Source organism: Myxocyprinus asiaticus, chromosome 18 (genome assembly GCF_019703515.2).
Source record: "Myxocyprinus asiaticus isolate MX2 ecotype Aquarium Trade chromosome 18, UBuf_Myxa_2, whole genome shotgun sequence".
Lineage (NCBI taxonomy): Eukaryota > Metazoa > Chordata > Actinopteri > Cypriniformes > Catostomidae > Myxocyprinus > Myxocyprinus asiaticus.
This window is the reverse complement of record NC_059361.1, coordinates 33,805,585-33,832,636: the sequence shown is the minus strand read 5'-3', so window position 1 is coordinate 33,832,636 and position 27,052 is coordinate 33,805,585. Positions and strand designations below refer to the sequence as shown.

The 27,052-nt window shown below is 38.1% G+C and overlaps 2 protein-coding genes across 3 annotated transcripts; both read right to left on the bottom strand.

Annotated features, from left to right (window-relative positions):
• Positions 1-1,368: 1,368 nt before the first annotated feature.
• On the bottom strand, positions 1,369-12,859 carry LOC127455768 (potassium channel subfamily K member 6-like). The gene is made up of 3 exons (XM_051723896.1): positions 12,449-12,859; positions 8,338-8,733; positions 1,369-3,474 (listed from the first exon to the last, which is right to left on the bottom strand). The coding sequence occupies exons 1-3, from the start codon at positions 12,771-12,773 to the stop codon at positions 3,239-3,241; spliced, it is 957 nt and encodes a 318-aa protein (XP_051579856.1). The 5' UTR covers positions 12,774-12,859; the 3' UTR covers positions 1,369-3,238.
• Positions 12,860-14,793: 1,934 nt separating this feature from the next.
• On the bottom strand, positions 14,794-24,975 carry LOC127455743 (uncharacterized). Of its 2 annotated transcripts, XM_051723843.1 has the most exons (7): positions 24,549-24,975; positions 22,718-23,261; positions 19,835-21,783; positions 18,913-19,115; positions 18,509-18,630; positions 17,736-17,859; positions 14,794-15,712 (listed from the first exon to the last, which is right to left on the bottom strand). In XM_051723843.1, the coding sequence occupies exons 3-7, from the start codon at positions 21,756-21,758 to the stop codon at positions 15,584-15,586; spliced, it is 2,502 nt and encodes an 833-aa protein (XP_051579803.1). In that variant the 5' UTR covers positions 21,759-21,783; positions 22,718-23,261; positions 24,549-24,975; the 3' UTR covers positions 14,794-15,583. The 2 variants fall into 2 exon arrangements, with proteins under 2 accessions (XP_051579803.1, XP_051579802.1); XM_051723842.1 differs by lacking the exon at positions 22,718-23,261 and having other exon boundaries at positions 24,549-24,974.
• Between the last annotated feature and the right edge of the window lie 2,077 nt (positions 24,976-27,052).

Here is a 27,052-nt window from a genome sequence, read left to right as displayed (position 1 = left end):
AATCCATATCTTCAGAAGTGATATGATAGGTGTGGGTGAGAAACAGATCAATATTTAAGTCCTTTTCTTTTTTTTTTACCATAAATCTCCATTTTCACTTTCACATTCTTCTTCTTTTGTTCTTGCCGATTCACATTCTTTGTGCATTTTGCCACCTACTGGACAAGGAGCAGAATTATAGTAAAAAAGGTCTTAAATATTGATCTGATAAATTCAAAATAAATCAAATCAATAAAAATTACTTTTTCTTATGGCAATTCTCCTGAGCAAAATATGTCAGTGCCTTTTGCAAGCAATAGATATTTAAATGACCACCAGTATGTGCTGTGACCAAGACAAAGCCACTTATAAGTTTGTTCAGTCATCCCTTCATTTTTAACCATTTTACTGCTATCTTACATGCAACATGTGCTTGCAAATAGAAGAGTTTTGTTATGAAGAGGCAACATGCAATAGATGGAACTACCAGCTAATAGGATCATCCTTGAACAATGTCTTTTTAATGTCATTTTTTTCCACAAATAAATTCTTTAAACTATTTAAGTGATTTGAATGTCAAACAACATAAAAGCACAAAATAGGATAATACTCTATTACTGGTAGTACTCAAATGTTAGATTACAAAGGCTGCATGAGTGATGGGAAACAGTTCTGTTTCACAACAGAGAAGCAAGGGATTTTGTTATAGTGAGCAGTGTTGGGTGTAATGCATTACTAATTAATTACTGTAATTAAATTAATTTTTCAGTAATTTAATTACAGTTACTTCTAATGTAATTGTGTTAAATACTGTATAGACTATAGAACAATTCTATATAAAACAATAGTGAATTTAAAATCGAAATGTAATGTCTTATGTTAAAATATATGTTTTCTAATTTAATGCTGCCCCTTTAAATTCTTTGGCCAATTCAATAATTTATTTGATTTCATATGATTTATTTAAAAGAATTATAAGAATAATTTCATGTCTAGCCTTGAATTTTTCATCTGGTCAAGGTTGATAAGGGTTTTAGAAAGTCATTTAGTAATAAGTAATGCAGTTACTTTTCAGACAGAATATTAAGTATTGTAATCTAATTACACTGTAGAAGATGTAATTAGTAGTTGGTAATTAATTACTTTTTTTAGAGTAACTTACCCAACACTGGTAGTGAGTAGGTTTCTGTGCAGTGATAAGCACACATCACCTTTGTAAAATCCACATAGAGACATGGCTATTTTTTAATTCTAATAAAGTGTTTAAAAATGCACTAGGGAGAGATAAAAATGGATGTGTAAACTATAACTTATCTTTAACTTAACCTCACAGACTCATGATACATTTCTGATAGACAGCATCAGACCTGCCCAAGCAAAAGCAACTCACAGAGTAATACATTTTTTATTTCTTTTCTGTGAATGCATTTCTTAAAACCCCTATTTGTCTTTCTCACAGTGAATCTCAGTCACCTTTTTGCTCCCTACCATCCAACATTGAATATACAATTGCAATGATACAAAGACTATTTAAAAAAGTACTATAATAAAGACAACAAGATTGTGTCCTGCATAACAATCATTGGATGTGCAATGATTGAGTGAACTCATATAAAAGCCAATAATAAAGTGCATTTTAAGTTCTTTAAATTTCTCAGGACATCAAGCACCACCATTAACTAACTGTGGACAAATGTACATGATACATTTTACACTCATTAATGAATAATACAGTATTGGATGGGAGGTAAGAAGCAGCATCCTCTTGTTTTTTCCTTTTTTTTTTTTTTTGTGTGTACAGGGCAGTCTTGGTCCATGTCGGTCAACAAAACTCAAATGGTAATTTAATACATCAGAAATACATGATACATTTAAACAAAGACTGAGAGTAGCCATCAGTCACAAACTCACAAAACAGCTCTAAATAAGGGGAGACCGCTTCAATTTCTTTAAGGAATGCTCTCATCATTTACTCACCCTCATACCATCTCAGATGTGTATGACTTTCTTTCTTCTGCAGAACACAAACAAAGATTTTTAGAAGAATATTTCAGTTGTATAGGTCCTTTCAATGCAAGTGAATGGTGGCCAGAAATTTGAAGGTTAAAAAAAAAGCACATAAAGGTAACAGAAAAGTAATCCATAAGACCAGTGGTTTAAACCATGTCTTCAGAAGCAATATGATAGATTAGGGTCAGAAACAGATCAATATTTAAATCATTTTTTACTATAAATATCCACTTTTACATTTACTTTCACATTCAGCCACCTACTGGTTGGGGGTGGTCAAAGGTGGAGATTTATAGTAAAAAAGGACTTAAACATTTATCTGTTTCTCACCCACACCTATCATATAGCTTCTGAAGATATAGTTTTAACCACTGGAGTCATATTAATTACTTTTATGCTGCCTTTATGTGCTTTTTGGGCCTTCTGAGTTCTGGTCACCATTCACTTGCATTGTATGGACCTACAGAGCTGAAATATTCTTCTAAAAATCTTACTTTGTGTTCAGCAGAAGAAAGAAAGTCATACACATCTGGGATGGCATGAGGGTGAGTAAATGATGAGAGAACTTTAATTTTTGGGTGAACTATCCCTTTAAGATAATTGAAGAAATCTCCCTGGTTGAAGACCAGATCTGGCAACCCAAAACAGATCTGAAAAAAAAATAAAAAATAAAAGTGAAAAAGTCCTTTGGTTCATGGCAAATGTTATGATTGCTCTAGCCCCTTGTCTGTGCAGACAGAAACATCCAAACCGGTTCTGTCGCAACAGTGAGGTATGCTGTATTGCACATGCTTATACTTAAAAGTATAGTTCACCCAAAAATGAAAACTCTATCATTTACTCACTCTCATATCATTCCAAACCAGTACGACTTAATCTTCCTTGGAACATGAAAGGAGATGCTAGGCAGAATGATATGGATGACAGCCTCAATCACCATTCACTTTCATTGTATGGAAAAAATCAGAGTGGAAAAAAAATAGCATCAACATTCTTTAAAAAATTATCCTCGTGTTCAACATAAAGAAAATCATATGGGTTCGAAACAACATGATAGTGAGTAAATGATGATCGAATTTCCATTTTTGGGTGATCTATCCCTTTAATTGTCTTGACTTCTAAAATGCAACATGTTGCCATTGAATGTTGATACAGTTTATGAGTGCAGGACATTGTGAATGTAAGTCACCTTTTGGAATGTGTGGACTGTGACCATTATAATAATACAGGGCATTGGGGGAAACTTATTTTATCCGTTTATAGAGTTATAGGAAACTTGAGAGCTCGGATCCAGAGGCTTAACTGAGGCCTTCTCAGGCTCAGATGATTCTTCATCAGGCTCCTGTTCTATTATTGGCTCTTTGTCCTCATCTTCCTCATCACAGCTTGGCAGCTGGAAGAAAGCAGTCCACCCATGCACATCCGCAAGCTTGTGAAATGTACGAAGCACCAGGAACATGACCATCAAGCCCACAAACAGGTACACTGTAGAGAAATAAAGAATGACTGAGAACTCAGGTAACCAGACATCTATGGTAGAGGTAACTAATCAACGCACTGTGGTTCAGTCCCAAGACTGGTTCCACACAGACCGTAAATCAATATCCCACATAATAATTTGATTCATACAAGGTATTATGGTCGGCAACTTGAAAAATTTGCAATGAATTTTATTAAAATGCACATTGCTTATTTCACATCCATACAACATTGACTCCTGAAACAGTGGAAGTTATTTTGAGACCTCTGAATGTTCAAAGCTTTGCTGGAAAGGAAATTTAGAGACTGGACACCTTGGAGCAACCCTGATCTATAAAAAAATAAATAAAACATTTTTTTTTACACTTCATTAAAATGAACTAAAGCAACACAATTCTAGTATATTTTGTCACAATTTTATTTCATTGTGTTCGATCCAATTCAATTTCTAAAACTGAATCCATTTGAGTTTGGACTACTTTAATACTCTTTGCAGCGTTGATGAAACTGGGCAGGGGATTTCCATTTCCCAGCACTGGACTGGATGGGGTGAACAACTGTTGAAATGAAGTGTTATTTTATGTGTTTTTTGAGCAAGATGAGAATAGGAGGAGATTTGTTAATGTTTAATGTTCTGTTGGTATTTAAAAAGAGTGTCTGTTATGGAGTTTAAGGCAGTTATCATTGTGGTGAAGAATGGCGCTTGTGCTTAGCTTGAGGATGGACTTCATTTTAAAGTGATGTTTTATCCGAGTGCTGTTTAGCTCTATAAGCAGTTGCTATCAAATTGACAGTGCAACAGTTTCACTGTCTTTACACTTGCTCACTGTCATATACTAATGATGAATAAAATAAAGTTGGACCAACATAAAAAATAGTTAGAATTTTAGTACATTAGTAAATGTAGTTTGCTAAACCAAATAAAGTTGTACTATATTACACTGATTTGACCTAATCCAACTAAATTATATTGGCTGAATGAAACTGACCTAATCTGAATGAAAGAAATTAAATTGCTTGTAAAAATTCTCTCAAATTTAGGGTAAAGACTTTTAAAGACTTAGTTTTTTTTTTTTTTGTAAAACAGGTCCTTACAAGCATATCATTTCTTTATTCTCTGCACTACAGTTTCATCACCCAATAGTCCATGCGTCTCTGTATTTATATTGATTCTTAGTTGTGGGTTTCATGAAATCAAACTTATTTTCATGTAACTATGAATCAATATATTGCATAACAGTAAAAACTGTGCAGCACATGACTGTTTTGTCAAAAGACCTTCAATTTTTCCAATTCTAATCCTCTTAAGAGATGGAAAGTACTGAAGAACGGGTCATACTGACTCCAGATCTTAATAGCTTGAGGAACAAACCCTCTAATATAGACTGCAAGAGAGGACTAAGCACAGAAGGAATAAAACATGGTCAAAACCCACAGCATTAAAAGATATTTTAGCAGTAAATTATGTTAAATCTCCATTCAAAATTTATTAGAAGTCAAATGGAAATTGTGACATGTAGATGTCACATGATGTTTCTTCATTCCCACTTCTCGTAACTTCACACCTCAATCAGCATGCATGTAATGTTGCCAAGGGTATGTGAAAATGCACAGCCACAGTGCACATTGTGCATTTGGACTAAGCCAGAGAACTCCTCGGTAGTACAACAGTGTTAAGATAAACTATCCCCATATGCTTTTACAGAAGTAAATAAAAATATACATAACTTAATTTAGAATATATGTTTTTTTTTATTTATGTTTTATTTACTTCTGTAAAAGCATAAGTTATTAATTTTGTACTATCATATGAACTTTTTTCAGTTCTGAAAAGTTGAATGAGGTTGCCTTGTAAAAAAAAGAATAGTTCATCTGTGCTGCAAGTTTTTTTTTTAGTTTTGTTTTTTTTTTTAAGATTCCCGTGTAGTTTCTGACAAAAGGATTTATGAATGTCACTTCAGTTTTCAGAGAAAAATTATTCAGCAAAAGAGAATATGCAATGACGTGTATGCACAAACACATTGATGCACATCTCTTCTTATTATCAATGACGCTGCATTCGTTGTTTGGAGTGTATAACTGTCAAATGGCATTAAACTTCAGTATTTAGCTTAAACTCTCCTTAAGCCTAAGAGAAGTCTTAGGGCTTAATGCCTTTCAATTTTGCCTAGTCTCTTCAAGTAAATGTTAACTATATACTGTAGTTTAGTCCTCTTTTTATGACAGCCAATGTCATAATCAGACACACTGCTTTAAACTCTAAATGCACTGCACCACTCCTCCACACAGATTAGAAAAGGATCTTTCAAGGTAACGTAAAAGGAAATATGCCAGTTTGAAATGATTAATTAAAAACTGTTCAGTGAGCAAATACAACTTCACAACTCAACAGACAGTGCTGTAAAACAAATATTCCAACAAGCAGGGGCGTAGCACCAAATTTTGGGCCCCAGGCATAGAACTATTTTAGGGCCCCCTGAACAATTTGGGTTTGTCTAAACATTTTAGATGGATATTTAACAGTGCTAATTCATAAGTAATATATAACTTTTTATTTTCAAGCACAAATATTATTTGCCCAATTCCCACTACTTAATAGGTCCTCGTGGTGGCGTGGTTACTCCCCTCAATCCGAGTGGCAGTTGCCTCCGCTTCTGAGACAGTCAATCCACGCATCTTATCACGTGGCTCGTTGTGCATGACACCGCAGAGGCTCAAAACATGTGGAGGCTCATGCTATTCTCCGTGATCCATGCACAACTTACCATGCGCCCTATTGAGAGCGAGAACCACTAATCGCGACCACAAGGTGGTTACCCCATGTGACTCTACCCTCCCTAGCAACCGGGCCAATATGGTTGCTTAGGAGACCTGGCTGGTATCACTCATAATGCCCTGGATTCAAACTCGCGACTCCAGGGGTGATAGTCAGTGTCAATACTCGCTGAGCTACCCAGGCCCCCAAGAAATACATAAAAAAATAAATAAAAAAAAGACTACTAACAAAATAAATTATACATGTATAAATTTGCGAGTTTTCTTGTTAGCAAAGTCACCATAACATTTCTGAAATGAGGAGAGTGCCAGGTTGTTCAGTCTATCCCGAGACATTTCTGCTCTCAGGTAGTTGCTAACTGACAATTTAAACAATAACAATTTAAAAATATTAATATTACAAATTATGTTTTGTCAGTTTTTCATCATATTAATTGCATTTTAGCTTTTGAAAAATTTTCAAATTCATTATTAAATGTCTTGAAACTGCATTTATTATTTTGCATATATATTTGTTACATGTTTATTGTTTACATACATGGATTGTCCTATTTACAATGATTTACACTGATACTCAGAACACATGCTAATTCGGTACAGTCTCTTTAAACAGACAACGGCATCTCAGCGCAACGACTGATTTTATTCCTCACATATTCTTTTGGTGGCTTAATGCGAGGAAAATTTCACATGTATCTCATGGAGTTCTGGAAAAAAAATAAACATTTAGGCATCATAGATAAACATGTGATGGTAAATTTTGCACTGAAGTAAAATATGTTTATACAGTAGATGCATGACAAGCGGCAGATGTTGACAGTTTGATTTAAATTGTGCACGTCACTTTATTAAGCAAGCATCTGATTGTTGTTCACTGTTTAATAAAGAGCATGTAATGATGCAGTTGCTAATAATGTTACCTACCACCGGGTGAATATTTTCATTTTATTTTCTCTGCAAAAGCATTTCCCTTGCATTTGACGCGTGCCAATTGTTAATTTTAACATAATAGCAAACAAATATTCACCTAAGCGGCTATGTTTACAGGTATGGCTCACTTTTCTTCTGTAAAAAACTCAAATTGTCTGGTACCTCCCACTCTTTCTCCGCTCCTTTTTCTTTTGAATGTCAGATTTTGGATTCATTTCTGTAGATACTTTAATGGAGCAATGTATATCATGATGTGTAGTCAGTTTGGACCGTGCGCTGGCTGATGGTCCAGACCACTTTAGCTTTTGTTGAGGGGGTGGGGGTCGCTAACATGGGAGGAGACAAGGCAGATTATAGGGGAACTTCCAATTTTTACAGGTGGAAAACAGAGTCTTGCAAAGTTTTATTCCAACCAATAGCATGTTATTACTATATATATAATAAATGATAATATAATGGAATATCAATGAACCTTTCTTTGGGCCCCCCTCCAGTGAGGGCCCGTTACTCAGGTCCATCATTACCCGCGGTCTGACGCCCCGCCACAAAGACAAAATAAGTATTCCTATCTAGATGTTTAAAGGGATAGTTCACCCAAAAAATTAAAATTCGCTTATCATTTACTCACCCTCATGCCATCACAGATGTGTATGACTTACTTTCTTCTGCAGAACACAAACAAAGGTTTTAAGAAGAATATTTCAGCTATGTAGGTCCATACAATGCAAATGAATGGTGACCAAAACTCTGAAGCTCCAAAAATCACAAAGGCAGCATAAAAGAAATCCATATTACTCCAGTGGGTTAATCCATGTCTTCAGAAGCGATATGATAGGTGTTGTGAGAAACAGATAAATATTTAAGTCCTTTTTTACAATAAATCTCCACTTTCACAGAGAGATATCGATTTAACCACTGGAGATGTATGGATTATTTTTATGCTACCTTTGTGCTTATTTGGAGATTTAAAGTTCTGGTTACACTTGCATTGTGATGACCTACAGAGCTGAAATATTCTTCTAAAAATCTCTGTTTGTGTTCTGCAGTAGAAAGAAAGTCATACACATCTGGGATGGCATGAGGGTGAGTAAATGAGAGAATTTTCATTTTTGGGTGAACTATTCCTTTAAGCTAAATGTCTCTGAATGGACACTCTACACTTACCCATGACTGATATCTTGTACAGACCCCTGAGACTCTGTCCTGGCTTCTCCCCTGGCACAAAGTCCCCAAGTCCTATGGTGCAGAGGGAAATGAAACAGAAATAGAAGGCATCTAAGAACGACCAGGATTCCTCTATTGTGCTGAACACCACTGCAGGTACCACAAAGAAGGCGAGCACCACAAGGACCACCAGCACAATAAAGTGCACAACACTGGCAGTACGTGGGTGAAGGCCTGCCTGCTTCTGGCACATGGAGATAGGCCCGTAAGTCAGTGGGTGCATGAGGCGCTGGACACAGGCTGTGAGCACTAGCATGGTGAAAGGGACTCCGATCAAAGCGTACAAAATGGAGAAAGCTTTACCAGCATCAGAGAGCGGCGTAGTGTGGCCATATCCTGGGAAAGAAAATGAAAGAGTACTTTTTAATTACACCGATCAGCCACAACGTTAAAACCACCTGCCAAATATTGTGTAGGTACCCCCCACCCCGTGCAGCCAAAACAGTGCCAACCCACATCTCAGAATAGCATTCTGAGATGATATTCTTCTCACCACAATTGTACAGAGCAGTTATCTGAGTTACCATAGATTTTGTCAGTTCAAACCAGTCTGGCCATTCTCTGTTGACCTCTCTCATCAACAAGGCATTTCCATCCACAGAACTGCCGCTCACTGGATGTTTTTTGTTTTTGGCACCATTCGGAGTAAATTCTAGAGACTGTTGTGTGTAAAAATCCCAGGAGATCAACAGTTACAGAAATATTTAAACCAGCCCATCTGGCACCAACAATCATCCATGCGATTATCTAATCAACCAATCGTGTGGCAGCAGTGCAGTGCATAAAATCATGCAGATCCAGGTCAGGAGCTTCAGTTAATGTTCACATCAACCATCAGAATGGGGGAAAAAAATATGATCTCAGTGATTTGGAGCGTGGCATGATTGTTGGTGCCAGATGGGCTGGTTTGAGTATTTCTGTAACTGCGGATTTCCTGGGATTTTCACACACAACAGTCTCTAGAGTCTACTCCGAATGGTGCCAAAAACAAAAAACATGTAGTGAGCGGCAGTTCTGTGGATGGAAATGCCTTGTTGATGAGAGAGGTCAACAGAGAATGGCCAGACTAGTTTGAACTGACAAAGTCTACGGTAACTCAGACAACCGCTCTGTACAATTGTAATGAGAAGAATATCATCTCAGAATGCTATTCTGAGATACGGGTTGGCACCGTTTTGGCAGCACGAGGGGGACCTACACAATATTAGGCAGGTGGTTTTAATGTTGTGGCTGATCAGTGTATACTCGGCTACATATAAGAACAATTACAACTGCAACCATTGAAAGACCCATTAATAACTGGCCGATATTTGGCCATATTTGAGAATATTGTCATTAATCAAAAAGCCATGTCCACTTGGCTGATGAACAGAAGTGGTCATTCCGAATAGTGTCAATTCCAAAATTTAAAGAAAGCCTTGTCAATGGCTAGTAAATCATTATTTTTGGTAAATATTTTGTAAAATAAGTTTCTGTATTTTCAGCAATTTTGTGTACATCATTTGCCACCATTACATTGTATTATGAATAAATCAGTCTTCCTGTTCTCTAGATCCAGATATCAGCACTGGCCATTGAAAACACTCTATTAGTCAACCAATAGCCAGCACAATCACAAACTTGTCAAAACACTTCTTGCGAGATGCTACAATTGCATCCTTAGCTTGCTAATAATACAATGCATGCGATTCCCTTACAACAAAAACCTTAAGTGTAATTTAATACAGAGCTGAGTTCAGCTGTACAGGTTAATATTGAATTAAAGGAAAGCTTGCAGGTCAAAGCCTCTAGTACCCATGCTGGTATTTTTAAGCCCAACTGAGAGGGCCAGATAAAGTGAACAAAGCTTGCACTATTTCCAAATTTAAGAGTGAAAAAGTCAAATGTGGATTCCAGTAACCAAAAAATACACTCGAGAACAACATGGATACATAAGAAAAGTTTGGAGGACTTGCATTAATATGCTACATAATGAACCTTGAACTAGACATTTGGTTTCCAAACCTTTACAGACCCTCAGCAAACACAGGGACCCCAGTATAAAAAAAGTTATATTTTTTTTGGTAACACTTTATAATTTCATTTAAAAAGTATTCTTAAAAAAAAAAAAAAAAAAAAAAAAAAAAGGTAAAGTTAGAAATGGCATAAATTTTCTAGAATATTCTTTGTTTGACAAATCTTCTCTGCAGACCCTATATGGAACATTTACAGACCCCTGGTTGAAAACCCTGGAACTACACTCTCATCTTTGCTTAATGTGGAATCGAGGGCTGTCAGAACTGTAATTATAACTGTGGTATCACATGTGGGTTTCAATTCCAGGCTACATTTTTTTTTATTTTGGCCTATGCATTTGCCAACTATGCAAAAATCTATTGTATTTAAATCACTTCAAGGGAACATACTTTTCCCGTCTAAATTTTTTTTTATAAACTTAGGAAACAATAGGTATTTGTTCACGCCATTGCTATGGTGCAACTGAACTGCTCAACCTTTTATAGATGACAGATACATATAAAGTGAATGAAAAGTGTTTTTAATTAAAAATGCCTCTTAAGTACACAAATATTGAAATATTATTTAAAATTATTATTCATTTAAAATGCCACACTGGCTCGATTTCCATTACTTTCCAATCATGTAAAATACAAACAACAGTGTATTGATTTAAACATCTAAATATTCACCGCTGACCTTCATCGAATAATCCAGTATTGTTATTGAACATACAAATAACCCTTATAATTGAGGGTTGCATTTATTTTAATTGGATAAAATCCCATTTGTTAGATTCAATTCATATAATATTCAGACTTTAAATTTAATTAAACGTTCTATTTAAAATCCCGTATCTGCATGATTTTATGCACTGCACTGCTGCCACGATTGGCTGATTAAGTAATGACATGAATGACTGTTGATGCCAGATGGGCTGGTTTGAGTATTTCTGTAACTGTTGATCTCCTGGGATTTTCACAAACAACAGTCTCTAAAATTTACTCAGAATGGTGCCAAAAACAAAAAACATCCAGTGAGTGGCAGTTCTGTGGATGGAAACGCCTTATTGATGAGAGAGGTCAACAGAACTGACAAAAGCTATGGTAACTCAGATAACCTCTCTGTACAATTGTGGTGAGAAGAAAATAATCTCAGAATGCTATTCTGAGATACGGATTGGCACTGTTTTGGTGGCACGAGGGGGACCTACACAATATTAGGCAGGTGGTTTTAATGTTGTAGCTGATCTGTGTATATCTTTAGAAGCGATATGATAGGTTTTGGTGAGAAACAGATACATTTTCAAGTCCCTTTTTTTTTTTTTACTATAAATCTCCACTTTCACTTTCTGAAGTGGATATTAATCATAAAAAAGGATTTAAATTTGATCTGTTTCTCACCCAAAATGATTGCATCGGTTCAGAATACATACATTAAACCACTGGAGTCTTATGGATTACTTTTACGCTGACTTTGTGATTTAGTACAAATGTATTGCAATTTTAAAATTACATACACTTTCTCTATGTTCTCCATACCATTTTTGGATACCTATCCCTTTAAAAAGGATCTGATTTATTTAAAAAGTAATTTATCTTGACATTAATGGCTTATAAAATCTGTAACATGTCCATTTAATGATGAAACATAAAGATACTTAGTTTCATTTTTAGGGGTAAAAAGTTTAAAATCCCAAAATCCCCATTCTACCTTTAACGATGCTATGGTAAACACCACAAATAGCTGAACTTATCGTCTGAAACCACAGTCTATAAAACTTTTTAAATACTCATTATCACCACTTACAATCTTTAATAAATCCATAATTCTGTACAGGGCCGATAATAGGGTGTGATCTTCAGGGGGCATTTTGACCTAATGTTATTGTATCCATTAGATAAGTGTTAAAATAGCTTGCCATTATACTTGTACTAGTCGGTTTGGGTGAAGAGGTCTTCTAGTAAATGTATGATTGTACAAATCCAACAAGACTATCCGTGCATGGCATTAACGCGCAACATCACTGCAAAACTGTTTTATACTATCAACTCACCCACTGTTGTGACCATCGTGTTGGCAAAGAACAAAGAAGACGCCAAATCCCAGTTTGTGCGGACTGACGCATTTTCAAGTATTGACACGCCGTATTTATTAGCTTGTAAAATTCTTTCTAAGAAAACTTCCAGAGCCGTGGCGTTGATGCAGCTCAGGTTGAGAAACTCAGATTTGAGAATGCTCAGGTCTGCTTTCAGGTCCTCTTCGACGGGCCGCTCGATGGCAGAGAAAATAAGCGCTCCCAATAACAAATAAGTGATGTACGCTAAGATGAAGCCGAGGAGCACAAAACAAGACTTCAGTGCCGCGGACATGATGGGCATTGGGCAATGTGAGTAACGCAATTCTCCTGTTTCAGTGCCTTGACTATAGTGATTTGGACAACTGATTGAACTCCACCCTCTCCCAAAAGTTGGCCACGGTGGCAAGGAAATAACTTCTGTACTTGGTCACATGGTTGATAAATTATGTTTTGTTGGTTTGTACGCTGCAGAACAACAACAACAACAACAACAACAACAAAAAAAAAAAAAAAAAAAAAAAAGATCTTTCATTTACACCCAACTGAGAAATGTATGAAGTGGCTGCTAATGTTTAGGCTATAGTTACTGTGTAAATACTATCCAGGCGCCTAATCATAAAGCCAGATTTCTTAAAGGTGTGCATTTTTCAGATGCCACTGGTCTTACAGTTGTGTAAATGTAACTTCAGTGCAACTGTAAATGTTTATCTTTGTGGTATACTGTATGTTGACTGGGTTAGGTGCAAGATCAAGAAATAAGATTTCAGGGGGGGTTCAGGGACCTTGGTGGCCCAAAGTGTCCGTTTATGCAGCTTATACCTAGAAACGGCCCTGCATGGGTGCATGACACCCACTGCACCCATAGAAGCTCTGCTATAGATACTGGGGTTTGGAATAATTTGCATAGGGGTGAATTACGGTGGGACATTGTTGTACTGCAGCAGTGAACTGTGATTCTCATCCCAACACTTCAGACCAACAAATGAGACCACAATGACAACCCAGCACGGTAATGTTAACATAGACTTGATTGTGTCCCACTATACCTTATGTTCCAGATTAAGCCTACTTTTTAATTTATGATGAAATATAAAATAATATAGAAAGAAAAACAAACTCGTGGTGGAGTTTGTTGTATAGATGAAGGGAGTCACATGTCACTGAGGGGATAGAAATAGCTAAAGTCCCTGTCAGAACAGTTTATTGCATTTCTGTTCATACATTGTCCGCTCTAAGTAAACAGACTTCTCTAATGTCAACACATTTGAGGTTGTGTAAGGACATCCGTGTGAACAGACACAGACAATGAACTGTTTTCTTGGTAAACAAGCAGCCAAGTCACTCTGATTAAGCAAATTTGCCTTTAACCAGTTCATTTCCAAGTGTCCTTAGGACATGTTTAATTAAAGGAATGTTCTGGGTTCAATACAAGTTAAGCTCAATCAACAGTATTTGTGGCCTAATTTTGATCACCACAAACAATCATTTTGACTTGCCCCTTCTTTTCTTAAAAAAAAAAAAAAAAGCACAGGTCACAGTGAGGCACTTACAATGGAAGTGAATGGGGCCAATCTGTAAACGTTAAAATACTCCACAAGCCACAAGACGTAAACTATACATGTGTAAACATGATTTTAGTGTGATAAAATCACTAGCTTTTTCAGTGTAAAGTTATAGCCAGTTTTACAACTTCGTTGCCATGATGATGTAATGTCAACAAACCCTAAAACGACTGTAAAAATGACAATTTGAATCAACTCCACAGCTCAAATAATACATGAGTATTAAACAGAATTAAAGTGCTTTTATAAAATTATAAGCTCCAAAAATTGGCCCCACTCACTTCCATTGTAAGTGCCTCACTGCAACCTCGATTGTTTTTTTTTTAAAGGAGGTACGAGTTGAAATAATTTTTTTGTGGTGATCAACATTATGCGAAAAATGCTGTCAATTGAGCTTAACTTGTATTGAACCTGGAATATTCCTTTAATGAGACCATCTTAAGTGTTTAGGCGGCAAATTGGAACAAAATAGTTTCTGAAATGCACTTATATCACAGTTTCCAATAAAACCAATAATTGTTTAATGGTCTACTAGAGATGTGATGTTCAGAACTCATCACTGCTGTCAGTACAGCAGCTCAGGTAAGTATGAAAGGTTGAAGTGTTTTCTCATCCTCCAAGTCACTAACAAAGTCAAATTCTAAAATTCATTCATTACTTTCAACATGTTTTAATTACATCAATGGACACAAGCTTACAGGCTCAGTTTAAAATGTTAACATTCATTTTAAAACACTTGAATCATTTGAAAATATGGTCTATTCTTAAGGAGTTCCTTTATTAAAAATGCTACACTACAATTTCTTATTTAGCACTTCAAGCACAAAAAGAAAGTGGATTTCTCTTAGAGGTGACTGCTTTGCCATGTATTAAAATATATTTTCTGAAAATGTGCTTCCTTTTGACAGTCTTCAGGTGTAAGAGGAGCTTTCAGAGACTAGAAAGTAAGCTTAATCCCCAAAGTAATCATTTTCTTATTTTATTTACAGTCTTCTTGCCTTTAACATTTAAGTCATAGAAAGAAGACAGGAAAGTGAAGGAAAAGGGATGGGGACATGACACAGGCCGAATTTACACCTGCAACCCTGTGAAAATCAAAATAATCCTATTCTTAAAAACACAATCCATAGCAATGATGGAAAGTTACCGTATACACAACTGTATATAAATCACCTTTTCATCTGATTAGCAAAAAGGAGAAACAATATTTTTATGCAAATTAAATTCAAAGTTTGGCAGACATTTCGTTTAACATTAGGTTGTGTATATTTGCTCTAATTTAATCCCCAATAGTGTTACATACTCAAAAATATACATTTAGTTGAATATAGGTCTTGTGTCTCATGATACACACCTGAATAACAAAACAGAATCTATCGTGAGAACAGACAGTGAAACAAGAAATACACTTTAAAAATCAACCTTGAATAGAATCAGTCCAGGGAAAAATCAGTCATTGTACAGTTTTTAAACATGTATTATTCCGCTCCTCTGAATTTCCTGCTTTCAGGGAAGCATAGCTCAAAGACGTTTCAGAAGATATGGAGACTTAAGTCATGATATTTCTGTTGAAGTCATAAGACAGTCTTCTTTTAGCATTTGCAGCTAACTGCTGGTTGGATGCTGGGAGATTTGGAGAAAACCTGGCACTGGTCTTCACGCGAACTGTCACACATTCCTAGAGTAAAGAAGAAGAAAGATGATTGTGTGTGGTTGTATTATTTAATACTGATATACACTATATTGCCAAAAGTATTCGCTCATCTGCCTTTAGACGCATATGAAATAAGTGACATCACATTCTTAATCCATAGGGTTTAATATGACGCTGGCACAACCTTTGCAGCTATAACAGCTTCTACTCTTCTGGGAAGGCTTTCCACAAGGTTTAGGAGTGTGTTTATGGGAATTTTTGACCATTCTTCCAGAAGCGCATTTGTGAGGTCAGACACTGATGTTGGACGAGAAGGCCTGGCTTGCAGTCTTCGCTCTAATTCATCCCAAAGGTGCTCTATCGGGTTGAGGTCAGGACTCTGTATAGGCCAGTCAAGTTCTTCCACACCAAACTTGCTCATCCATGTCTTTATGGACCTTGCTTTGTGCACTGGTGCGCAGTCATGTTGGAACAGGAAGGGGCCATCCCCAAACTGTTCCCACAAAGTTGGGAGCATGGAATTGTCCAAAATCTCTTGGTATGCTGAAGCATTCAGAGTTCCTTTCACTGGAACTAAGGGGCCAAGCCCAGCTCCTGAAAAACAACCCCACACCATAATCCCCCTCCACCAAACTTCACAGTTGGCACAATGCAGTCAGACAAGTACCGTTCTCCTGGCAACCGCCAAACCCAGTCTCATCCATCAGATTGCCAGATGGAGAAGCGTGATTCGTCACTCCAGAGAACGCGTCTCCACTGCTCTAGAGTCCAGTGGCGGCGTGCTTTACACCACTGCATCCGACCCTTTGCATTGCACTTGGTGATGTATGGCTTGGATGCAGCTGCTCGGCCATGGAAACCCATTCCATGAAGCTCTCTACGCACTGTTCTTGAGCTAATCTGAAGGCCACATGAACTTTGGAGGTCTGTAGCGATTGACTCTGCAGAAAGTTGGCGACCTCCGCGCACTATGCGCCTCAGCATCCGCTGACCCCGCTCTGTCATTTTACGTGGCCTACCACTTCGTGGCTGAGTTGCTGTCATTCCCAATTGTTTCCACTTTGTTATAATACCACTGACAGTTGACTGTGGAATATTTAGTAGCGAGGAAATTTCACGACTGGACTTGTTGCACAGGTGGTATCCTATCACAGTACCACGCTGGAATTCACTGAGCTCCTGAGAGCGGCCCATTCTTTCACAAATGTTTGTAGAAGCAGTCTGCATGCCTAGGTGCTTCATTTTATACACCTGTGGCCATGGAAGTGATTGGAACACCTGAATTCAATTATTTGGATGGGTGAGCGAATACTTTTGGCAATATAGTGTGTATGTATGTATGTGTGTGTGTATATATATATATATATATATATATTTCTTCACTTAACTGTGTGTACATACCAAGCCCCATTTGTGATCAATTCAATGTATGCAAGTATAGTAAAGTTAATGTGAATTCATAAAGATATTGTAATACAAGCTGCCAAGAATGGTAAAGTGATGTAGCAAACGTTTCTAAAGTCATAGTGTGATGATCAGTATTGAGGAAGTTTTCACAATATCCACAGTTTTCCTGAGCAACCACTGGGCAGCGCCATGATGATTCTAATGGCCTGTTTTGCATTTCTGTTCTCGAGACACAATGTAAAAACTACAGAAACAAGCGATTCAGACAGAGAACAACCATTTAAGTGTTATTTGGAGTAAAATTGTATTTCAGGCTCAACTTGTGCAGTCATTGACTGTCACAACTCTAAGTATTTGATATCAACATAACTGACCTCAGACCATCGCTTCATGACATCTACATACTCGGATGAGGCACTATCAAAATGACGGTCTCTGAAGTATCGACATTTTAAAGCCACGTGTTTTTGAAAATGTTTACATATGTAATACTTTAAACATCACATTGCCCGCAAAAATATACGCTGATGAGAGCGAAAACACTGGAGACCGGAAATTGAAAATAGGCGAATCGTGGAACACTTCCGCATTCAGGAAAAAGGTTTCATATTTCTCCACCGCCATATTACAGCATACTCACAGAACTGGAACGTTCCAAATGCAAAGACTGAAGGAGAAGTTTACAAGACAGAGACTCCGCCCTCTTATATTTTACACCAATCATCCTGTCCAGATCCTGGAGGCCGTCAAGTAAGCTCTGCTCCCTTAGGGCCAAAGCAAAATGATTAACATGGAACTGTACACCATTAATATAAAAGAAAAGGAAATGATACCTTTATTTTAGGTCTAATTATCAAACAAAGCTTTGTTTTTACAATTCCAGTCATGGCTAACAAGAGGATGAAATGCAGAATTTCATGGAATATTTCTGCGAGTGTGTTGAAACAACTTTAGCGCCATTGTAAACAGACTTATCTGATGCAATTAAGAAATTGCTTGTATTAACACAAGGTGGCAATAGAGGATTAATCTATTTGTTTCAATGACATGAAGCCTATTAAATAATAATAATGCAAATATTCAAAGAATAAAGTAATCATTAGTGCATTACAACTGAACATAATTGACCCTTTTCACATTTCTGGATTTCCAGATAAACTTCTATAGATGTAAATGTTATTTTTGCATTCCCATTTACTCCAATAGCAAAAGGAAAAAAATCCACTATAAAGTTTCCATGACAGCAGTCAGAAGAGAGAATTTGTCACTCCCTCTGCAGCTTTGACTAGTTTGTATTATATAGTAATATAATACAAACAATAAATGTTAGAAATTTACACATTAGTTCACAATATTTACACTGCCAAATAAGGCAGAGTCAAAAAGGGTCTATTAATTCTGAATGCTACATACCTAGGCTCCCCTGTATTGCCATTTTCAGCTGGTCCTTGCAGAAGCTGTTTTAGTGTAGGAATGTAATCAGGATCTTGACAGTAAGGCTTTTCTGAGGAAAAGGCTTCTAGAAACACACTTGACTGCGTGCGTGCGCGCGCGCGCACACACACACACACACACACACACACACCAACAGTGAAAAAAGTGAAGAAAAAATAGGTTCAACCATAACATTTGTTAACATTATGTTCTTAAATCTGAAGAAATATTGGTATGAAATACAGTATAACAATTGAATAGTTAGTGTTTATTGATGTCACTTTAGTAGTCCCACTATTTTAAAGTCTTTCAATCAAATACGTAAAAACTGAGGGTACAGTATATGATAGTTGTAATTATGATTCCAGAGCATAAACCCATACCACATCACAAAGAGGAGAGAGGGAAAGGTTTGGCTTTTCCACAGTTGTAGGCCACCACTGACCACCAGGCACTATCTTCTGCTCCACAGTCTCCTGGCTGAAAGCAGTCCATGTGCTCTCTGATTGCAGGAATGACTGATCTGTTGTCCAATCAGATGTCCAGGACGTTGGTTCATTTGCATTAGTGGAGCTTGTAAGTCCCCCTATAAAAAGATGTAAATCTTTAAGGTTTCATTTCCTTGGGTCTTGTTAATAAAGTGTTTACAAGACTGCTAGGCATTATGTTAATGCAACATGTTCTGCTTTCTGTGGTGGAAAGGTTTCACAAACACTCGCACCAATGGACACATGTGCGCAACAAATGACAGGTGGTGAAAGGACTTGTAGAGTTTATATACTCTGCAAATAGAATGTCTAATGACTTAAATGTAGTCCTGCTTCAATGTTGATTGTGAAAAGGCATGTTAAATGGTTTCCACAAAAAAAAAAAAAAACACTGATCAATTGAAGTTATCTACTTGGATGACCTAATTTTGAAATGGAAAAAATGGGTTAAACCGGTTTGTGTTGGCTACCTGTCTCACCTATTTTTCATTTTTCTAGAGAACAGAATTAATCCTGCAGATTAAGGTTAAATGGTGGCTGCCAAAATTGAAATTCCAAGCAGTGCTTTAAATAATTAATATCTTCACATGAGGTCAGGGGAAGCGAGGGGTCTGCAGGAATCCAGGTCAATCCAGGCAGACTACTTAGTATTGGAACACAGGGACTCCATGTTTATCTGCTCACGCAAACTCAAAGGCACATTCTTGCTCAAGAATGGAATTTACAGTAGCTTTTTCTGGCTTCTGTCTTATGTGACAGAAAGGATTCATTATCTTTGTACTTTCAAGATAGTATTGAAAGTGCTGTGGGTACTTACCAGTCTTGTAATCCTTTCCAGTAGCCAACTGTTGGAACCCATCCGTCAAGAGCTGCTTTCCATCTGCCTGCATGAAAGCCCCAAACTCATCCTCCTCCTCACCCACATCAAGAGACCCCTCATCAGTGGCCACATTCTCCCTCTCATCAACTCTTTCCGGCTCTGTTAGAAACTCGGAGTTCACCAGTGGCAGCAAGTCTCCACCTCTATCCCCCACCTCCCCCTTGCTTAATGCTGGAATGGCTGTTGCTATGCCTTCTGTGGTGGTAGGGGCACGATTAGGCAGGGAGTGAATAGTGGTTAGAATTATACTGGATGTTGGCATGCTAAAGCCTCGTAAAGAGGATTTGTCAGGCTGATGAACTTCAAGTTCTCCATGTTCTGCGATTAATTCCTCCCATTGCTGAGGTGAGCACATGGGTGACTTGCACTTCTCTAAAGAATTGCATTCAACTCCCACTAGAGTGTAAACTTGCCCTGTGAAGCCCTCCGGCATGGTTGTGATCATTGTGTCTGGAGTCGCACATCTCGGTGTTGTGAGATCGCCAGTCTCCACAGAATGTTGATTCTCACAGTTCCACGAGTACTCGTTTGTCCTGGACTCTTGATTCTCCTGAATGCTGTTGACAGGGACTTCAGAGGATGTCATCATGAGTGCATGACCTAAGCTTGGCTCAGTACTACAGTTTATTGTGGTCCGTTTTATTTCTGGACTATCAAAGATAGTCTCAGAGGTCTTAGATACTACAGATGATCTTTCTAATTTTGGCTCATCAGCAACAATGTTTCCATCTTTGTTTTTTGTTTCAGTATTCTGATGATTTTCACGTTTACAGACCTCGGTGTCTCTTTGTGCATGATCATTGGCACAGTTGGATCCTTCACAACTTTTAAAACATTTATCTGATGGATTGATTCCCAATCCCTCAACCTGCTCACCTGTATCAGCACATGGTTTGGCAGAAAAGCAGCAGGATTGTGGGTCCGTGCTCTCAGTTGTGAAAATATGCACAGATGTGGGTGAATGAGCCCTTTCGTCTTTGCTCAACTCATATTCCTGACTTTGCAGTTTAAGTACACCATGAGAGGTAGTATTGCTTCTTTCCATATTGTTTTCTTCTGTTTCGCATTGTGTTACTTGCTCTGACATTGTGTTATGTGATGTTCTGTTAACTGGCCCTAAGGTGACTTTTGAGAATGCAGAATTGTTATGGTCACCATGTCCTGGCTCACAACATTGATTGGTGATGTCCACTTTAGTCGTTCTTTTCTCAGACGAGCATGTTGTTTTACTGCACTTTCTCCACTTTCTTATGGCCCTTGGCTTGGCCTTGAGTACCCCACCATCATCTGTCCCATCCTGGCTTGCCCTTAGCCCTTTTGAGGAACATCCGATTTCTTTCTTTGTACCCTCCAGAATGACACTATGAGTCCGTGGAACTGTGACTCTCATCCCAGCCCCCTGGTGTCCAACAGCACAGATGTAGCTGCCTCTTCCCTGGGCCTTGAGAAAGAGACAGCGTGTCTGAGTCTGCCTGCCATCCCCCTCTTTGCCTTTCAAAGTGGCCACAGTTACAAGAGCACCGAGACCATCTTGCCTGACCCCTGGAGTTCTTGTACTAGTTGTACTCTCCAGTGTCTGCCCATAGACACTGCTAATCTGACCTGACCAGCTTCTCTGCCCCAACCTGTTTTCAGGTGGCTGTTGGCATGTGCCCTGTGCCCGGGGTGCCGTAGCAGCCTTTCTTCTGGCTCTGGAGTAGCCGCCATTCACAGCCCATGCTCTCAGGCCTTTAATTAGGGGTATAGCTCCAAACTCAAGGGCACTGGTGAATGAGACATTGGTTCTTCTGCATTCATGCAGTAGCTCTCTATGGGCCACGTCCAGGCAGTGGTGGTTATTGTTGTTGTTCTGTTGCAGCATTCTTCTTGAGGAATATTATGAGATGCTGTGGTGGGAAAGAACAGCAACTGGGATGTCAAAATCTCATAAACCATCTGTTCAGCACAGTTTTTATCATTCAGCAATGGATTTTTTTTTTTTTTTTTTACAAACAGAATATATTTATTTAACTTCATGATACTGAAAAATTAAAGCTCAATAAAACCAGGTGCCAACTCCAAAAGTTTTGAAAAGTTTGCTGCAGGTCTACTTATAAAAATCACCATCCACCAAGTCTGTTTCATTTGAAATTAATTAGCCTTTTTTTGTTTATTCTGGATTCTGGTTAAATGGCATAAAATGCTATAATATAAAATAATGCCACACAAATAATTGTAATCATAAAATTATAATGATTAATTATATATATTGTAAATAAAATATTATATATACACATAATATATAGGCTATATACTCACATCAATATTTATATTACAAATACAATAATATTTTTAACATAATTATAAATATAAGTTATAATATTGTATTGTTATATTACATACTTTGTCTTTAGAATACAAAACAAAAACTATCTTCTGTACTTTATACAATTCTTATTCCAATATCTCGCTCTCTCTCTCACACACACACACACACACACACACACACACACACACACACACACACACACATTTTATATTATATAACACAAATACCGCTAATGTCACATGCATTGACTGTCAGAAAAACAGATTGTGGGAGACATTATGCTGATACCTGCGCCAAGCATTTGATCAATGTAGCACAGCAGTAGAACATGCCCGCAAAGCATAGATGGAGCTTCTAACATTTTAACATGATTGCAGTGGCAAGACAGCTGCCATTTGAACACCAGCCTTGCACTGCGAGGCGCGGTGCAAGCATGAGGTGAAAGTGTGAGCGCGAGGAGATCATCTGTGTTTCGCGACTGCTACCGTGTCCTTGAATAAAGTATAACTTGCCAGTAAAGGCAGCCGGTGGAGTTTCTGGTGCCCCTCTAGGGAGTTGGTGCCCTACGCAGACTGCGTAATATGCGTATTGGGAGCGGCGGTACTGATTGCCGGCTAACGGAAATCCTGCTGCTGTCTCCAAGGTTCTGTCACAGTGTCACAGATTTTCAGCCCAATTCCAGCCTTGCTGAAGCACCCCCCGATCATTACCGGTCCTCCACCAAATTTCACAGTGGGGGCGAGACACGGTGGCTTGTAGGCCTCTCCAGGTCTCCGTCCAACCATTAGACGACCAGGTGGAGGATCGGTGATGATCTGGGGGTGCTTCAGCAAGGCTGGAATCGGGCAGATTCATCTTTGTGAAGAACACATGAATCAAGCCATTTACAAGGTTATCCTGGAAGAAAACTTGCTTCCTTCTGCTCTGACAATGTTCCCCAACTCTGAGGATTGGTTTTTCCAGCAGGACAATGCTCCATGCCACACAGCCAGGTCAATCAAGGTGTGGATGGAGGACCACCAGATCAAGACCCTGTCATGGCCAGCCCAATCTATGCTATGAAATTACATAAGGAATTCTTAATTTTATGAAACAGTTATTATAAAAAAACTGTACAAGTTGGCAGCAATTGTAATTTGTAAAAGAAAGTCAAATCAGTCTCTTCAAACTTAGGCAAGGATTATGACACAGTGGGGTTTGGGGAATATTCTACCAAAAGATTAAAATATTTCAATAAGTTCATCAACTGAGTGCACTTTGATATGAATATTAATAGATAAAAATCAACTGTTTGTTTTGAAGCTGAGTGACAGTAGTAAAGTATTTGTGTTTGAATATTTTTAGATACCTAAGGGGCATAGCAGGCCTTGTGACTAAAGAAAGATACATTATGGGGGTTCAGGGGTATCCCCCCGAGAAAAATGTAAAAGTCTGAATGGGCCGTTTTTTACATTTTCCTTAAAGTAAAAATCTACCAACAACAATGGCATTCACAATAGTAAAGCATAAAATACTGTTAGCTAAATTTAAGTAGGCCTATAAAAGGAATATATATATTTTGTTTTGTGTGTTTTCGCGAAAGATGCCAGTGTCTATGGGCGAAGCCAATCGAAAGTGATCGTCCCTATGCCCTACTCACTGCGAAGGATAGAGCTCTTAATGTGGGCACTCTGAAGGGAGCATGACAATACAGTTTGAATGTAGCAGTCACTAAAAAAATTTCTGGCATGGCCCTTTGTAAAAAAATTAACTCTTACTTTTGTTTGGAACGACCTTTGAGTGGCGTCCCCCTCTCGAAGTGCCCTTCAAGGGCGCAAAAATACCTTTTGGATTGCAGCTAATGCACGCGATTGGATAAGACGCGGATCTAGTCATGAGACTAATTTGCATACATGCACGCGATTGGATAGGACGCGGCCCTGGGCTGGTGTTTCTTCACTACCGCTAGACACAGAGAGAGGCTGCGCTGCATTAAACGGCACCCAGCTGATCATGTTTGAAAGCTGTCTGAAATTGATTTATTGACTTCGATATCGTCAAGTTTGGTGCTGTTCGGTCCGTTTTGACCCTTTGCTGGGTCAGGACACGGACCGCGGTCCGCCATTTGAGGATGACTGGCCTATCACAACCTCATATGATATGTGATGATCAGAGGACGCTGCGCCTCCCACCCCTATTAAATCGAGAATCCATTATTAACCGATACTTGCCCAGGCAGATGTATTTTAACCGTAATAGGTGGGAATTATCTGCATCAGTTATTTTCATGCGTTTATATGAGAATATCCGTCTTTTTAAAATTAGTCATAAATAAACCGTCTATCTTTCTTTGTGTCCTCTTACCTTTACAGTGAGCCAGTAATTTTCCTCAAGCAGAGGCGATGTGACGAATCACACAATTCCAGTGGTCGTACGTTGTGAAGATGCTGCTGGGCTGAAGGATTTTGTCTTTAACCTTTATGTGAATTTTGGTCTCTCTAGAAATTACCTCCATGACACCGCTGAGGTTTAAGACAATTTCCGAACATAGAGCAGCCTAGATGTTTAGTGTAATCTATTGTAGTCCATGTATATCTCATGTGCCCCGTTGAAGTGAACGTCACGCTACACCTCCGTGTCTCCTGATAGAGCAGGCTTCTTTCACTGGCAACTCAACGCAGAACCTCCGCAATCTAGTGCGTACACTCAGCTGACCAATCGCCGACCGTGCATAACGTGCGCGCACTCTGCCGGTGCTTTTATGCTTACGCACAAAAAGGACACACACACACACACACACAGCTTTTTCATTTAGACCTTTATTCAGAACAAGTGTTGTGCCGAAATCGGTGACCTATCGACATCTGTGACTAGAGGCCGCTGTTCAGTAAGTTTTGTGTGAGAACGCGTCTGACAGGTGAAGCGAGAAACACGCGCGTCGAGGGGGCGGGGCTGTTTAATGCAAACAGATTTCTTAAAGACGCATGCTTAGTGCTCCATATACCATTGTGTTTTACTTTTAATATTGTTGTTCTTATTTACTTGTATTATTCCGTTTTTTATCGTATATTTGTGCACGAAATATATTTATTTGTAATATTTGTATTTTGTCTTTATTCTTGGTGGTACATCTGTTCACCACACTTATTCTGGTGATAAATCCACATTGGTGTATGAAAAGCAGGCACACCAATGCTGACAGTGGAATATTAAATTACATTGATATTAGAGGCTGCCGAAATCTGTTACCACCCTTTATTCTCAACTAAGGGTACGTTTACACGACAACGATGTACTAAAAACGGAAAAGTTTTTTCTTTGCGTTTTTGAAAAGTTTCCTGTACAGACGTCAAAACGATGTCAAAACGATCCCCGTTCACACGGATCCGCGAAAACGACTAAAACACTGTATTATGCATGCCAGGCCAGTAGATGGTGATGTCACTTTGTAAAGAAACACGACGCGCCTGCGCACATAAGCAATTTTCCACAGAGCGATGAATACAAACAATGAAGATGGCGATCGCTGGTTGTAGTAGTGATGCAGTAAATCTATACTTTGCTGGAGAAACGTCCATAAACTCAAAATCTTGAGCAGCACAAACACAGTCCTGTAGTCCGCCACTGTAGTTTTGAATGTCTCGCGTGTTGTTTTTAAGTACTCGTGTGCATGCCTATAGACTGAACACATAATACGCGTGCGCATTACGTCATCGTTTTTGTATAACAGCATCGTTTTCAAAAACTTGCACTTTGAAACCCATTTTCAAAAGTTTGCATTTTCAGGCCCAAAAACTCAGTTGTCGTGTAAACGAACAGCCAAAACGCATAAAAAGTTTTTAGTTTTTAGTTGAAAATGTTGTCGTGTAAACGGCCCTTATGTGTGTCTAATGATCATCAAACTCATTTAGGTGATGTCTGATCTCTTCTGTGTTATCCTCTAAAAGATTTATTTCTGTGGTATATGACCATGTTTAGACAGAGGGTCATCAGGAAACTGACATCGACAGCCTTCATTATGTTATAGCTGACATCGCCGGGAGACGCCCTGGCAAATGAGCTTGAGTAATATAAAACAGGTCAGAAAAGTGCACCACTCTTCAGATGCTGCATCATACAAGCATACATATTAAGCATACAAGCGCACTTTTTTTTACCCTAATGGGGGGTGTTTACGGCATCTACAATACTGCTGAAATTTCTCAGCTGATTTTTATTTTACATTTATATTGTACCTTTGCTTATTCCTGCTAAGAATATGTAACCAATAAAATAAGGTTTTATTGTTGAGATTCCCTCAGGAGGCTTCATTTGCTGACTTTGAGTCTTTGAGGAAGAACAGAGGAGTCTTCAGTTTCATTTCATAAGTAAAGTTGAGTTGCTTATGATTTAGGTTAGATTCAACCTGAAAAAAGAATAGGGTAAAAGGTGTAAGAGAAATGTACACACTGCAAAACAACACAACACAAACGAAGACTTTAATATAATGCAACTCTAACAATAACTGAACATCAAATTGTTGTCAGACATGCTCAATCTTTTAAAGAACAAAAGTACAAATGGAAGTCTATATACAGTACTGTACATATGTACATGAAATGCATGCTGGGCAAAGGAAATTGTTGTCATTCCCAACACAATCCTGATGGAACCATCTGCTGCAGTTGTCACATTGAATCTGTACAAAAAAATCAGGAAGACTAAATGAAAGGTGCAAATGATTTCTATCAAACAGCTTGAGTAAATAGTCCACCAAACAGCACCTAATAAACACCCAATATGCACAAAATGTTTTTGAATTTTGACAATACTGAACTCAAAGGTTAAACAAACACTTTAAAGTCTTCAAACTATTACTATTTTGCAAG